The 14,762-nt window shown below is 37.6% G+C and overlaps 1 protein-coding gene across 2 annotated transcripts in view; it reads left to right on the plus strand.

Annotated features, from left to right (window-relative positions):
- Positions 1–14,762, plus strand: part of UBR2 (ubiquitin protein ligase E3 component n-recognin 2) — a 61,352-nt gene that overhangs the window by 18,231 nt on the left and 28,359 nt on the right. Inside the window, exons 9-18 of one of the 2 annotated variants that reach the window (XM_054062027.1) lie at positions 552–659; positions 2,237–2,325; positions 2,988–3,086; positions 5,807–5,970; positions 6,068–6,167; positions 7,143–7,271; positions 8,010–8,193; positions 10,696–10,757; positions 11,544–11,654; positions 13,489–13,554. In XM_054062027.1, coding sequence (XP_053918002.1) covers positions 552–659; positions 2,237–2,325; positions 2,988–3,086; positions 5,807–5,970; positions 6,068–6,167; positions 7,143–7,271; positions 8,010–8,193; positions 10,696–10,757; positions 11,544–11,654; positions 13,489–13,554 — 1,112 coding nt within the window. Of the gene's footprint in view, positions 1–551; positions 660–2,236; positions 2,326–2,987; positions 3,087–3,160; positions 3,260–5,806; positions 5,971–6,067; positions 6,168–7,142; positions 7,272–8,009; positions 8,194–10,695; positions 10,758–11,543; positions 11,655–13,488; positions 13,555–14,762 lie in introns of both variants that reach the window. The other variant, XM_054062026.1, reaches the window with a different exon arrangement.

A 14,762-nucleotide genomic window follows, 5' to 3' on the forward strand; every position in this document is an offset into this window, starting at 1 on the left:
ATTGTGTTCTCTTATAGATGCAAGCTTGTCTTCAGGCATATGTTAACTTACATGTTCATATAGTAACAACTATTACTGCTTTCCTTTAGGAAAAAAATATATAGAAGCTTTAAAATAATAGCAGCTAGTAAGTGTAAACAAAACCCTCGTAAGTAAATGAGTTGTTTCATATGTGAATGATTTTTTCCTTTTGATAGGACTCTAAACAGTAAAAATATAACCTAGAATACCAGACTGCTGTATAATTATTTCTTACATTAGTAAGCCAGCAGCACTATTAAGAAAGCATGTTCTTATTTGATAACTTTGAAACAAATTGTTGTGTTTGGCAGTTTTCACAGGGTTCTTAATGTTCCATAAGTTTACTGTGAAACTTGTGAGGTATAAAAATATTTGTGTTTCTGTCAGCAAAATAAGAGCAGTGTTATTCGGTTGTCAAGGAAAAGAGAGCCCTACAGCTTCTACTGTGTCTTATGAAAATTCCAGTATGTCAAAATAATGTACAGTTTTGTTTAATCTGTAACTAACTTCCACAATTTCTCTTCATTAAGATGGCCTTCGTCGGCTATTGTGTCAAGTTGGTTTACAGGAGGGGCCGGATGGTGAAAATTCTTCTCTTGTGGATAAATTGATGCTATATGATTCAAAACTGTGGAAAGGTGAGCTTCGTCAAACTTCTGGAAAACACTAAAGAATTGTTGCACAAAAGTCTTCCTTTTGCCTTATCTGCTACTGTTTGTTTGATTTTTTTAGTGTGGTGTGTTTTTAGATAGAATTGCCTAGTTTGTTATAATTTGTCCCTTGAATATATTTGGAGGGCATTATGAAGTCAAGATCATAAGGAAACCATTTGGAGATGGGGTTGGTTTTAGATCTAATTTTTCAAAGTAATCTGAAATCAAGGCTGATTTGACAGTGGTAGTTAAACAATAGTGTGATTTGGAGTTTGTCTGCTTTATAGTATCTCGGCATCTATATCATATCTACCAAAATTCTTCTTTTTAAGGGATAAGGTAGAGATTTTCTGCTTTGACTTGTGTTTGTGTTCATGAGGTATTAACTGTTCGAAGAACATTCAGTGAAAACTGTTACTTTGGAGCCCTTAACATTTTAAAAGCTTGATTGATATAATGGGATTGGCTAGAAAGTTGAAATTTTGAGGAAGTGGGGGTGGTTTGTTTCTTGTTCCTCATGGATTCTGTCTGATTTGATATCCTGAAAGGGCATATAAAGCCAGGTATAAAAAAGACAAAGAAAGCAGAGAATGATGCAATATCTATGCCCTCTCCTTACTTAAACACAAATAAAGCATTTTGAAAATTGATACACTCTCCCAGTGTCTTTGATTTTTCTTCGATGATGAGATACAGATATCCTAGAAATAACATCTTTTTATACTCCCTCTGGGCAACTTCCTGGAGCAGCAATGAAAGAAGTAAGGTGGGGAGTGCATGTAGTATGGAAAATTATTTGTAAGTTTAATAATCTTATACTGCAGTTTTCGTGACCTGAAAGGTGCTGGTTTTGTGTACCATTACAACCTTTCTATATAGGTTTTTAAAGGATAATGTCTTCCGTGTAAGCAAGGAGTAACTTTCACATTTCTATTTTGGCATGAATATTTCTCTACTTTTTCATGTATTCTACAGTTACTGTGCAGTAAGGAAATAGCTTAATGGCTTTTGACTTAAACACCACCTACAGAAGGAAATGTTACATGTATGCATGCATTTCCAAGCTACATAAAGTCAGTTTTCATTTGTGTTGATAATATTTTCTGGGATGCTGCTGAGATAGAGTAGAAATTCAGAGATAGTTAAGATGATTATCTTACAGTGTTATTCACAACTAGCAAAATTTATTGCTGCTTCCAGGACTTCTTATAATAGCACTTTTTTTTTTTTTTTTTTTTTGCACTGGGTCATCCAAATCCGTGGTTCATCCTGAGGTGGAATAGAGTTCTGTTTTCATTTGACTGATTTGCCCGACACTTGAAGATTTACATTCTCATTCAACAGTTCAGTGTTGTCTTATACAGGAGTAATGAATAATGCCACTTGAAGAATTGTTTTATGTATTCTTCTTTATCCTTTACTACCATGTGACAGACGTAATCAAAGCAGCCTCTGCTATGAAATACACATTTCATTCTGTAAAAGTTTACTTTTCTAAGTGTTGCCATAATATGTTGATAGAACATAGTGACCTGCAATATTTTATTCATTTCTCTTGACAGGAGCTAGAAACGTTTATCACCAGTTATTCATGAGTAGTCTACTTATGGATTTGAAATACAAGAAACTTTTTGCTATCCGCTTTGCAAGAGTAAGTATCTTTCTTAGAAAGAGCCGTTAAATGCTCTAGTGAAGAGAGTTTAGTTGGCATACAGTGCTTCAAATGAACTGTTATCCAGTTTTTTTTCTTTTTCAAAGTGAAAAGATGAAATGAAATACTGACTAACTTATTTCTGTCTTCAAAATATTAGTTATAATGGCATCTCATCTCCTGGGAAGAAAATGGGCTTTCCAGGCTCTCCAGAACTAAAGCAGTTCAGATGTTTTTGCCTTCACCATCAACTATCCAGGCTATCACTTCTTAAGAGCTAGTCACTTCTCATTGTTGAGGTGTAAGCTGTTACAGCACTACTCGGAAATAGTGCTGAAATTGTGTTATGCTAATTAGTATTTCTGCAGTAACTGGTATTTGAAATTGTTTAAATCAGCACTGCAGTGTTCTGCTCACTCTTCTGAAGACAAATAACTTTTTTTGAGTAGAAAATGAAATATTACCCTTTATTGTGAAAATGAGAGTGAGTAGATCTCATGTGAGCAGATTAAATTGTCATGTTCTTTGTACAAGATACCTATATAATAATCCGTAAGAGCTACTATTCCCTTTATCATGACATTACAGTTTCCCAGAGCAGACATTTAAATTAAAAAATCAGGTCAGTGTGGATTAGAGGTGAATTTCCCCTTGTTGTTTAGAATTACCGGCAGTTGCAGAGAGATTATATGGAGGATGATCACGAACGGGCAGTATCGGTGGCTGCTCTGTCTGTCCAACTCTTCACTGTACCTACTCTGGTGAGTAGTGCCTGTCTTTCTTTTAAAAACTGATAGTTGGCACTCCTTGCCTTTTTTTGCCTCCTTCTTAATAGAACTATGAGCGATTGCAGAGTGATTTTATGAAAGATGACCACGACAGAGAGTTCTCAATTGCTGACCTCTCGATACAGATATTCACAGTGCCTTCTCTTGTAAGTACTAAAAGACCAAAAAAGGAAATCTTTATTTGTTAAAAGCCACTCGAGGTTCATGAATCAAGACTGCAGATCTCTTTAGCATTACTGTGGAAATGTAAGACAGTGGTGCTGCACAACAGTCACGCTGTTTACATATCTTGATGTGGGTTTCGAAGTTGAAGCATTCAGCATTGTAAAGGCTTGGATCTGTCTCCCCAGAGTGAGCTGGATATTTTTGGGTTTTGTTTTAAATTTTTCTTTTACTTTTTTTAGAATGGTACTTAAGTGTTTATTTAGAGATACACGTAACATTTAAATGCCATGGACAGGGAGACCTTCTACTAGGTCAGGTTGCTCAAAGCCTCACCTGACCTTGTCTTAAACATTTCTAGGGATGGTGTATCCATGACTTCTCTGGGCAGCCTTTTCCAGTGCCTCGCCATCCTCACAGTAAAGAAATTCTTCCTAATATCTAATCTCAGTCTCCCCTTCTTCATCTTAAAACTGATACCCGTTGTCCTATCGCCACATTCCCTGATAAAGAGCCCCTCCCCAGCTTTTCCATGATCATACTGAGCCACAGTTACTGTTCGTAGAAATCTACAAAATGGTCTGTATATCACAGTTTTGGAGCATAATGTTCTAGTGCAGTTTTATAGATGATCCACTTTATGTGAATTTTCCAATCAACCTAAGTGCCAGCAGGAGTTGTTTCATAGTTTTCCACAATTCCTTTGGTCCTTCTAGACTCAGACGATGCCGATTTTCCACTTAATTTTTGTTATGGTGCTTCAGGCACTGTTACTTCTCCCAGCCCACTGACTTTGGTCTTTCACCAGCTTATGCTTGTTTGGGAAACATCTTTTTTTGTTCCAGTCTCCAAATAAGTCTGGTTTTGCTTGTATTATGAACTAGACAGATTAAACTTTGGAGCTGTAATGGCAATAAAAGTCTGACTTTCATGTCCAGAATTGTTTAAAAAAATGAACGCTTCCGAGTCCTTCCAAATTTAATCAACTTAATTGAGCTTTAAAATTCAATAGTAGCGTGACAATTATGATACTGAGCAAAGTTGTTTTTTAGTTTCTTAGGAGTCGATGTTATTCATGGGAATTCAGCAGACCTCAGGATCATGGTTCAGGGCAATGTTGTGCTACCTATTTAATTTTGATGCTGTCAATGAGAGTGTTGCTAATATTTGGACTTACGGTTAGGCTTAACCAACTAATATTGTTCAAATGGTTGTGGTATTAACTTTTCCTTTGGCAGATGGGATGGTGGAAAATGTGTATTAATACTTACCTAAAGGAGTTTCATATATTTCCTGAGAGGAGAATGATTGCAATGTCCCTTTTGCATGTTTTCTGTTTCAAAAGCATACAAAAAAAAAAACCGAATTGGTTTTGGTGTTCTTGTAGAAGGGTAGAATAGACTGATGACATGGAAGTAATTAAACTTCTACCATATGAAATAATTCTTAGGTTTTGGGCCATTGGTCCATAACTGAACAAACCAGTTGAAGGTTAAAGTGCCCCACTGCGCCTCAGTAACATCTTCAAACTGATCTTATTAATTGAAGCGTTTGAGCTGTCAAGTAACTATAAAGTTTTTGGGTTTGGGGGAAGGTGGACGTTGGTGGTGATTTTCTTGGGGAAGAGGTTAATAGTTAGATGCTTTTTTTCCTTTATCCCCTGCAGTAGCGTTTTAGAAACCATATTTTGGAATATCATTAGCAACTGTAGAACCCAGGAGCTCTAGTCAACAACCAGTGTTGTTGAGGTGATCGGAGTGGCCAGTCTTGTGTCTACCAGTCACATAATAAGATGCTTATGGGATCAGAGATCTGTGAGACTCACCCCTTTTACCTTGGAGGACCAACAGAATGGGGAAGTTCTGAAAGAGCTTACAAGTTAGAGATGGAAGTACCTCCTTAATGCCCCCTATTCTATTGTGGGTTGGGTTAGGTTAGATGGGTGTGGAATGCTGTCTTTGTCAGACTTTGCAATGCCTGTTGTTACATTTCCTACAAAACATGGATATATGCAGTAGCCCTTGGGGGAAAACATAAGTAATTTCATGTAATTTCCGTGTGGTAATTGCACTATACAGTTCCTTAGCAGTTCGGAGGATGTGCTGTTCACCACAGTACTTGGTAGTTTGTAAACAGAAAGCAGAGGAACCATCACTTCCCTGAAGGGCTTGTTGTTAAATTATATGAGAGGAGACAACACATACTTAAAGGGAGGTGCAAGTTGAGTATAAGGCACATAATAACAGGTGTCTTGTGTCATAATTATATAGGTTAGCAGGAGCCTAGCCACAATCAAACTTTTGTACAGAAGAGATCTGGCGAAACAGATCTGGATTATGATAATTTCTGGCTAGGTTACTTTTTTCCTTCTGTGAATGTTTGGAAGATTGGCTTTCAGTATGTTCTTCTGGTTTAATTATTGATGTAACTATTTTGGATAAAGATTTATTCTTTAAACTTCATGATGCAGTGTGAAACTTTTGTTAGCTCTGTCTGTTAATTACAGCAAATTTCAATGTACTTTGGCATAGGCTCGAATGCTAATAACAGAAGAAAATCTCATGACCACTATCATCAAAACTTTTATGGACTACTTAAGGCACCGTGACGTCCAAGGCAGGTTTCAGTTTGAACGTTATACTGCTCTGCAGGCTTTCAAATTCAGGCGTGTTCAGAGCCTTATTCTGGATCTGAAGTAAGTATATTTATTAACTACGTGCTGATTTGATCAATCAAGGAGAAAAAAAAACCCGACCGTATAATTAACACTTGCATCTTCTTGATGTACCCAGGTACGTGTTAATAAGTAAGCCAACTGAGTGGTCAGATGACTTGAGGCACAAGTTCCTAGAAGGTTTTGATGCCTTCTTAGAATTACTCAAATGTATGCAGGTATGTAAATCTGTGAATTACAAAATTTTGCAAAATTAAAGTAGGAAGTTAGCTGTCATGATGAAAAAAATGGAGGAAATGTATTGTAGTCTCAGGTTTGTAACTTCAGTGTGGTATATGTTTTCCTGAAACATAGTATCTCTTTAAAATTTGTTTTGTTGTTGAGGACAGTGAAAAGGAAGAGCTGTTCAAAAAGAAACACATAATTCGGGGGCATATTTTGCAGTTGAGGAGGCATATGAGACACGATTGTGTGAGACAAATCTAGTTCACCTTAACCAACTTCCGCTTATAGCGAGACTTGTTACTACTTCAGTGTTAGCAGAGTTGCTTCTTGTGTTGGGGAAATATGTAGTCCGTTGCGTACAGATAGACCTCTTCAATGGTCTGGTAGAAGCAGTGCAACTTTTAGAAAGGCAAATTGCCTGGATTGATCAGTAAGGTGTAAGTTAGAATCACTCCCATTTTTCAGTACTCCGGTAGCATACATTTCTCGGTACTTAGCTTTCGTAAGTCTGTTTATTATAGTCTCTTGTATATATTGTAATCCTCAGATCATGCTGGATTTTTTTCTTCTTAAGCCAAGAGCTGATTAGATATTGTAGTACCCAGTGTTTAGTTTGTACTTAGCTGCATTTAATAGCACATCCCTAGAAAAGACATTCAGAAAACCAATATGTGGATGTAAGATGACTATGCAAATGTATTGCTTGTAATACTGAATCTCTGCAGGTGTAAATAATAGAGTTGATATCCAAAACCTTTCTTGTCCTGCTATTCTTCTCTTCCAATTTCTGTTTCACTTTCTTCTTACTGTTTCAGTGTGCATAACTCCTTTTTAGATGGTCCCAAGCTTCTTTTTTGCTATTGTAGCAATAATATATTTATAAGGACAGGTAACCACTGTCTTACTTAAGCCTATGTCAATGAGTTTCAGTTATGTATTGTTGAAATGCATAATTCTTACTGCTCCAGGGTATGGATCCAATAACTCGTCAAGTAGGACAACACATAGAAATGGAACCAGAATGGGAAGCAGCATTTACATTGCAGATGAAATTAACACTTGTTATTTCAATGATGCAGGACTGGTGTGCATTAGATGTAAGTTTCTTCTGATTTGTTTTTCGATGTGAATATGTGAAGGAGGGGGAAAAACCCTAACGATCAATATGTGTAACAATTGAGCTAAACACGTAACTGCACTACAAGCCAAGATCTTCTCTGTGAGAGTGCAAATCTTTTCTGTATTTAACACATCTTTTTTGGCTTGAGATGTCCAATCCATAAAAATGTGCTTAAGCCTTTTAAAACGTTGCAGGGGGAGTTCTGTCACATATGTGAAAGGTGTGATCATGACAACACTATGAGGTTATATTTTTTAAAGAAGAGGAAATAGGGAAGTAGGCCCTGCATCTACCAATTGCTGCCTGATTATAAATTAGTTTTCTACTCTCAGTGTTTCAAATTCTAGGAGTACAGAACGTCAGCATGGTAAATATGGTTGTGGAACAAGTGATCCTAGAATATTAAGACATCGAAGCTGGCTTTATCACGGTTCATGTACAGGTTTTACTAGCCTAACATCATCATTGCTTAGAAAGTTCTGGTAATATCAATTAAAACAAAACTAGTGAGTGTTTCCTAATCAGGCATAGTAGTATGAGTTTTGTAATCTGTGCCCTCCTTAATTCAGCTCCTTTTATTGGATTCCTTTTCTTAATTCTCCGGGACTGTTATTGAAAACCCTCAAAACTATCAGACCTTTTTATGTTGGCTGTATTATTTTACAGAGCTCTGTTTTTTTTTCATAATATCTGTAAATTGTGATCTCTCTTTTAGGAAAAAGTATTAGTTGAAGCTTACAAGAAATGCCTGGCAGTATTGATGCAGTGTCATAGTGGTTTCACAGATGGAGAGCAGCCTATTGTTCTCAGTATGTGTGGACATTCAGTTGAGACCATCAGATACTGTGTTTCTCAGGAAAAAGTTAGCATCCATCTCCCAGTTTCTCGTTTACTTGCAGGTATGAAGTAGTTTAAAATTATTTCAGGAAATGCTAAGTGTTGTATAAATATGAATTGTATTTGTGCATATGTAAGGAGCCACAGTACAGTGGTATAAAGCCTGAATAGGATGCATTTTGACCATTTTGTAGCTGTTTGATACCCTCTAGGCAAAGTCATAGAATCATAGAATAGCTGGGGTTGGAAGGGACTTTACAGATCATCCAATTCCAGCCCCCCCCCCACCAGCCATGGGCAGGGACATCCCACCAAATCAGGCTGCCCAAGGCCCCCTCCAACCTGGCCTTGAACACCTCTAAAGGTGGGGCATCCACAGCTGCCCTGGGTAACCTGTGCCAGTGCCTCACCACTCTCACGGTGAAGAAATTCCTCCTAAGGTCGAGTCTAAATCTGCCCCTCTCCAGTTTATACCCATTCCCCTTCGTCCTGTCACCACAAGCCTTTATGAATAGTCCCTCTCCAGCTTTCTTGTAGGCCTGTTTCAGGTAATGGAAGGTTGCTATAAGATCTCCTCGGAACCTTCTCTTCTCCAGACTGAACAACACCAACTCTCTCTGCCTGTCCTCGTATGGAAGGTGGTCCGTCCCTTTGATCATCTTTGTAGCCCTCCTCTGCACCCGTTCCAACAGCTTCATATCCTTCTTACATTGAGGATTCCAGAACTGGACACAGTATTCCAGATTAGGTCTCACAAGAGAGGAATAGAGGGGCAGAATCACTTCCCTCGACCTGCTGGCCATGCTTCTTTTGAGGCAGCCCAGGATGTGGTTGGCCTTCTGGGCTACGAGCACACATTGCCGGCTCATGTCGAGCTTCTCATCGACCAGCACCTCCAAGTCCTCTGCACGGCTGCTCTCAAGCACATCATCTCCTATCGTGTATTGAAAACGGGGATTGCCCTGACCCACGTGTAGGACCTTAGACTTGGCCTTGTTGAACCTCATGAGGTTCTCAGAGGCCCACTTCCCCAGCCTGTCCAGGTCCCTCTGGATGACATCCTGTCCTTCCAATGTGGCAACTACATCACTCAGCTTGGTGTCATCCACCAACTTGCTGCGGCTGCACTCAATCTTGCTGTCAATATCATTGATAAACATTAAACAGCACTGGTCCCAGTACGGACCCCTGATGGACACCACTTGTCAGTGATATCCATCCAGAGGTTGAGCCATTGACCACTACTCTGTCAATATGACCATCCAGCCTGTTTCTTATCCACCTTACTGTCCACCCATCAAATCCGTCTCTCTCCAATTTAGAGAGAAGGATGTTGCGTGGGACTGTGTCAGAGGCTTTACAGAAGTCCAGATAGATCACATCTGTCAGTTTGCTCATGTCCACTGCTGCGGCTACCCCATCATAGAAAGCCCCTAAGTTGGTCAAACAGGATTTGCCCCTGGTGAAGCCATGCTGGCTGCCATTAATCACCTCCCTGTCCTCCATGTGCTTTACCATAGCTTCTAGTAGGATCTGTTCCATGATTTTCCCAGACATAGAGGTGTGGCTGACAGATCAGTAGTTCTCAGGGTTGTCTTTTCTATCCTTTTTAAAAATGGGCACAATGTTACCCTTCTTCCAGTTACCAGGGACTTCTCCTGATAAAGTGTTCCCAAGAATTGCAGAAGTTATTGTTTTAGGCCTGAGAGAGGTTGTCTCATGCCTTTGGATTTGTCAGTGGGCTGTGTTGTAGGCACTTACTGCTGCTTTTGCCACTAAAGCGATGCAGAAGAAGCATGGCAAAATATATACTGTAGTTGATGGTTTTGAAATATGTTTGGCTCTCAGATAAAATAGACTAATCAGTATTCTTTTAGAGAACAGATTTATCAAACAGATGTCATCCGAAAATTAAGCTATGTCTTTCTTCTTATTTTGTGCCTATTGTGTTCAACAGTTGTGTTGAAAAAAGGCTGATTATTTTTAGTTTACAGAATCGGGAAGTCATATAATAAAAATAAATTCACAGGTGATAAAGTGAAAAGAGAATTCTGAGGTGAAATACTATGCAGCTCAACATCAAATAACTTTGAATGTTTGAATCTTTAAGCAAAACACTTGTAACTTTAAAACAAAGCAAACCAGAAAGCTCTTTAAGTATTTTGTAGGGCTCTCGTTATAGTTCATGAGGCATTTTATGAACTTTGAAGGACTGATAGAAAGGATGAGGTATCTGGATTTGGTAGTTTGTCCTGAGAGACGAAGGGCTCTTGACTGTTGCTGATGGGACATGACAGAGTCAAAAGAAAGGCAAAAATCTCGGTTGCATTGCAAGTTTTATACAGATAGAGTGGGAAAACTTAAATTCTCCTAAAAGTGTATACTTTGTAAACTATCTCTTCAGAAAATAGCGATGTAGCTCCAGGGTAATAAATCTGTATTTACTTGTAGCCGTGTCCAGCAAAATGTCTGATAGTATATTAGATGCCCTTTTTGTCCTATTTGAATTATGTAAAATCTTGTGTGTAATATTTTGTATGTACTTGTTTCATTTATTTATGTAGGCTTGCATGTTTTGCTGAGTAAAACTGAAGTGGCATATAAATTTCCAGAGCTGCTACCCCTGGTATGTAATTAAATGTAGTGTATTACTTAAATATAATTAATGCTAAGTGTGAAATTGGTCCTGTAAATGTTGGATATTATTAAATAATTCAGAGGAGCTTTTTTGCTATGAATTCTATTCAGGTATTATCTTTAGTAGATAAAATTGCTTCTTAAAACATTAATATCTAGACATTAATGACTGGTGCATAAGGTATCAGTATTGCTCTCTTAAATAGCTTAAGACTCAAATTTAGTATCTGTATTTTGTTCCTCATTTTGTATTAGAAACTGGTTTTAGGAACTCCTGGCAGAGTCTGATTTCTTCACCTTGGCCTAGGTTCTAATTTTCTTCCACAGCTGTTTCTTGCTTCCTGCATATTGTTATTTATATGCTGTTATTTTTGAGGTGAAGTTAAAAAGAATAAAATCAATTAAAAGAAGAGAAAACAGCTGGGAGAACAAATACCAGTGTTTTCTGAAAGAAGTACTGAAACTTGAATGAAAGAAAGCAAATTACCATGTTATTAAATTGATAGTGTTGTTTTAAAATAAGAAACCTACTGTCTTTAAGGATAAACTAAAGATCTAGTGGAATACTTCTGTGGAGCAAAGGCAGAATGTAAGGTTGGTTAGTAGTGATTGGATAGACTCTAAATAGGCTCATGAAACTTTCATAGTATGTGTTTTGTACTTGCTTCTCTTCTGTATTGCCAAAAAATGTTAGTGATCATGAATCATAGTTCTTCATTTCAATCTCCTTTTGTTTTCTCTGTATATATCAAAATATTGCGTTTTCTTTACACAGAGTGAACTTAGCCCGCCTATGTTAATAGAGCATCCTCTGCGATGCCTCGTCCTCTGTGCCCAAGTGCATGCAGGAATGTGGAGAAGAAATGGGTTCTCTCTTGTTAATCAAGTAAGTATGTAGTAGCTGTAAAATCACTGTTCTCAGATTAACTCCCTCAAGATCATTTTGGACCCTAAAACCTCACCTTTCTGTATTGATTTCAAATTTCACTTATCTAAATCTTGTGCAAAGCATTTCGATCAGCACTTTGATCATTTGAATATTTGTGCTTTTAAACTGGTTTTTGATTTCTTAGTCAGAAGTAGCTTTTTTGTTTTGTGAGTCTTGCACTACTCAGTGAGCTTAATACTGTGTGCATAAAATAATTTCCAATGTAATGCAGCTAATGGCTCCTGGCCTTTTTACTCTATAGTTTCCAACAGCAGCTTCAAATGCAGAATTAGATCTGTGTGTCTTCAGTAAAACCTTCATTGTCTTCACATAAAAATGTCCAAAAATTAAAAAAAAAAATGCACCGTTAAGATATTATTACTATTTGTTTATAAAGTAATTGAAATCCAAAGACAACAGAAGCTTTTGAAGCAGCATGGAACTAAATGTTTCTTGATTTTTCTCTCTCGTACTTTTGGAGACTTGCTCCATCCATCTTTAAACTTATGTTCTGTGTGTTTGCATGAATTAGGTCTTTGACATTTCAAGCATACTATAGAATGGGTGCTGTAGTGTCAGTGATTTTTTCAGCTCGTGATAGATTACAACAGAAGTAGGATTTAGTTCTGTGGCATGTTGACTTGATTTATTTGCAAGAAACTACTTTCCCTCACACGAGCCCCCTATCTTCACTATGTAATTGCAATGCATGTATACTAGGGGACTGAATTAAAGTACTGAAATATATTTTGTTTCTTACCTCTTAGACTGAAGTATCTTTATAAGGGCAAGTCTCTTATTGTTATTATTGAAGGAAAAGGAGCTCTAGTTATGTACAGTTATAGTAGTGTCCATATTGCTGTAGACACACATCAAATCTGAAATTTCAGCACAGCTTTAAATGGAGAAAAGTCCCTGTGTTAATTTCCCCTGATTGTCAGTGTCTTGAAGTTAAGAGCCTGGCTTAGTTCAGATAATATGTCACTGTCAGTCTGCAAGTCCTTTCTCTTTCCTTTGGCTATGGAGAGCTCATGTTCAGCCAGCTCCTTCTGGATATTTTCCAGGAAGGTTGGAATGGACGTTTATGTGTGGATTATTAGTATGGGGAAGAGAGGGAAAGCATGCCTAGCTCTCTTCCATGTAATTCTGTTAAGAAATGGTGAGTCTCTACAGGAAAGTTTATCATGCTGAATATTGTTCCCAGTCCCAGATAGAAACTTGACAGTCCTCATTATTCTTCCTAAATTGTGGTGGAATCAACCTTTCCCACATTTCAGTATGGTGCAGCGATTGCAGTTGTGCCACTACTTGGTCCAGTACTGTTGAGTTCACTCCCAGGATGGTTTGGGTTAAGTGTGATTCTATGGCAATATTAACATTTTGCTGAAACTGATGATTCCGGAAAAATTGTGTCTCAAGTAATGAAAGAGTAATTCATGGAGCAAAGAGAGAACGTTTCTCCAACTGCAAGGGTTTTATCTCCTGTGAATTTCAAACAGTCAATTGCTAAGCAAGCAGATAAATTAAAATGTAGTCCAAAGAGCTCCACAGGATTTTTCCTTCTGAGCGTATGCGATCTAAACATCAGATCAATACAACCCAGCCAGTAACTATGCCTGTTTTGTGCTATATAAAAATACTTCTTGCATACAAATGTATTTATACAATTTTTTCAAATCACAGATTCAATTTTAATTATTTTTAGTGTGTAACTACCTTTATTTTTTCAGAATGAAAATAGGTTTAGACTAAATGTGATATTTCTGAATTACTGTTATTTTTTTTATTTCAGATTTATTACTATCATAATGTGAAGTGCAGGAGGGAAATGTTTGACAAAGACATTGTAATGCTTCAGGTAACAACCTGTACCAGTTGGCTTTTATTGTCAAGTGTTTTCGGAATGTGTGCATTTTTTTCTTAGCGCCTTAAGAACCTTTTAATGACAAGGAAAAAGGTCAATTTTCGTGGAAGGACTTGAATTTCATATTGTATCTGTGTCTTTATGGGATAATTTTTAAAGGATATACAGTTGTGATCCTTGTTTTTTAAATATACTGTGGAAAGTGCAGACTTTTCTGTGTAAGGTGTATGATAGCTCTTCAGGAATGTAATGGGTTTTTTACTGATGGGTTGTGCTGTACTGGCAGTTGTGTGAGTCTGCCAGTCTTCAGTATTGTACTCAATATCTGTGTTGTCAGTTCTTCCTCCCTTCAAAGCTGATAGCTAAAATGCTGGATAGAAAGTGGAAGCACTCATAGTAGTTTGATTTATCTCTTTTTTTCCCCTTCAGAAGAGATGTCACAAATCAGACGGTCTATCTAGCTCTGACACAGAGAGGTCTGATGCATTACTGCTACTTCATTAAGAGTGACAAAAGCTAAACTTTGCAGCTCGGGGTGTGTAGTTAACCCAAAATCTTTTCTCAGGAAATACCTCAAATTTTACATAGAGTTAGCGATACCCAGCATATGTCCTGAGTTACTTCTGGTTTCAGATGTGTTTCCCTGAGGCTTGATCTGCCCCTAATTTTTTATGATCATCTGCAGCCGCCAGTTTAGGTAGATAACCTTCAGTTTTGTTGGAAATTATTCTGTCTTAAAGATGGTCCAATTAGCAATAGCAAACTAACAAGAAGTATTTATAATTGGCTGACTGAGAGATAGTGTCTAAATAAACGGATAAAACTTTGGCCAGTAGTTTTTCAGAAATGGAAGTAAATGTTTGTTGCTACATTGCAGCATTAGTGTTGTTCCTTCCAGGAATGTTTTGGAAGTCTTGCTAAAGTCTTAAGCCTGTTTTGAGGATTGGAAGTTGTTTTTAAAGTCTTTATATGCTATATACTAAGTGATATTATGCCTTCTAAAAGTTCAGCCAGCAGGATTGTAAGGACAAAACCAACCAACCAATATTCTTTCATTTAATTTTATTTACAGTATTTCAGATCGCCTGAATAATAACCTTCAGGGCCATGTTGGGTGAGAGTCTGAGCAACCTGATTTTAGTGGAAGGTGTCTCTGCCCTTGGCAAGGGGATTGGGACTTGAGTGATCTTTAAGGTCCATTA

This window comes from Cuculus canorus, chromosome 3 (genome assembly GCF_017976375.1).
Source record: "Cuculus canorus isolate bCucCan1 chromosome 3, bCucCan1.pri, whole genome shotgun sequence".
Taxonomy (NCBI): Eukaryota; Metazoa; Chordata; class Aves; order Cuculiformes; family Cuculidae; genus Cuculus; species Cuculus canorus.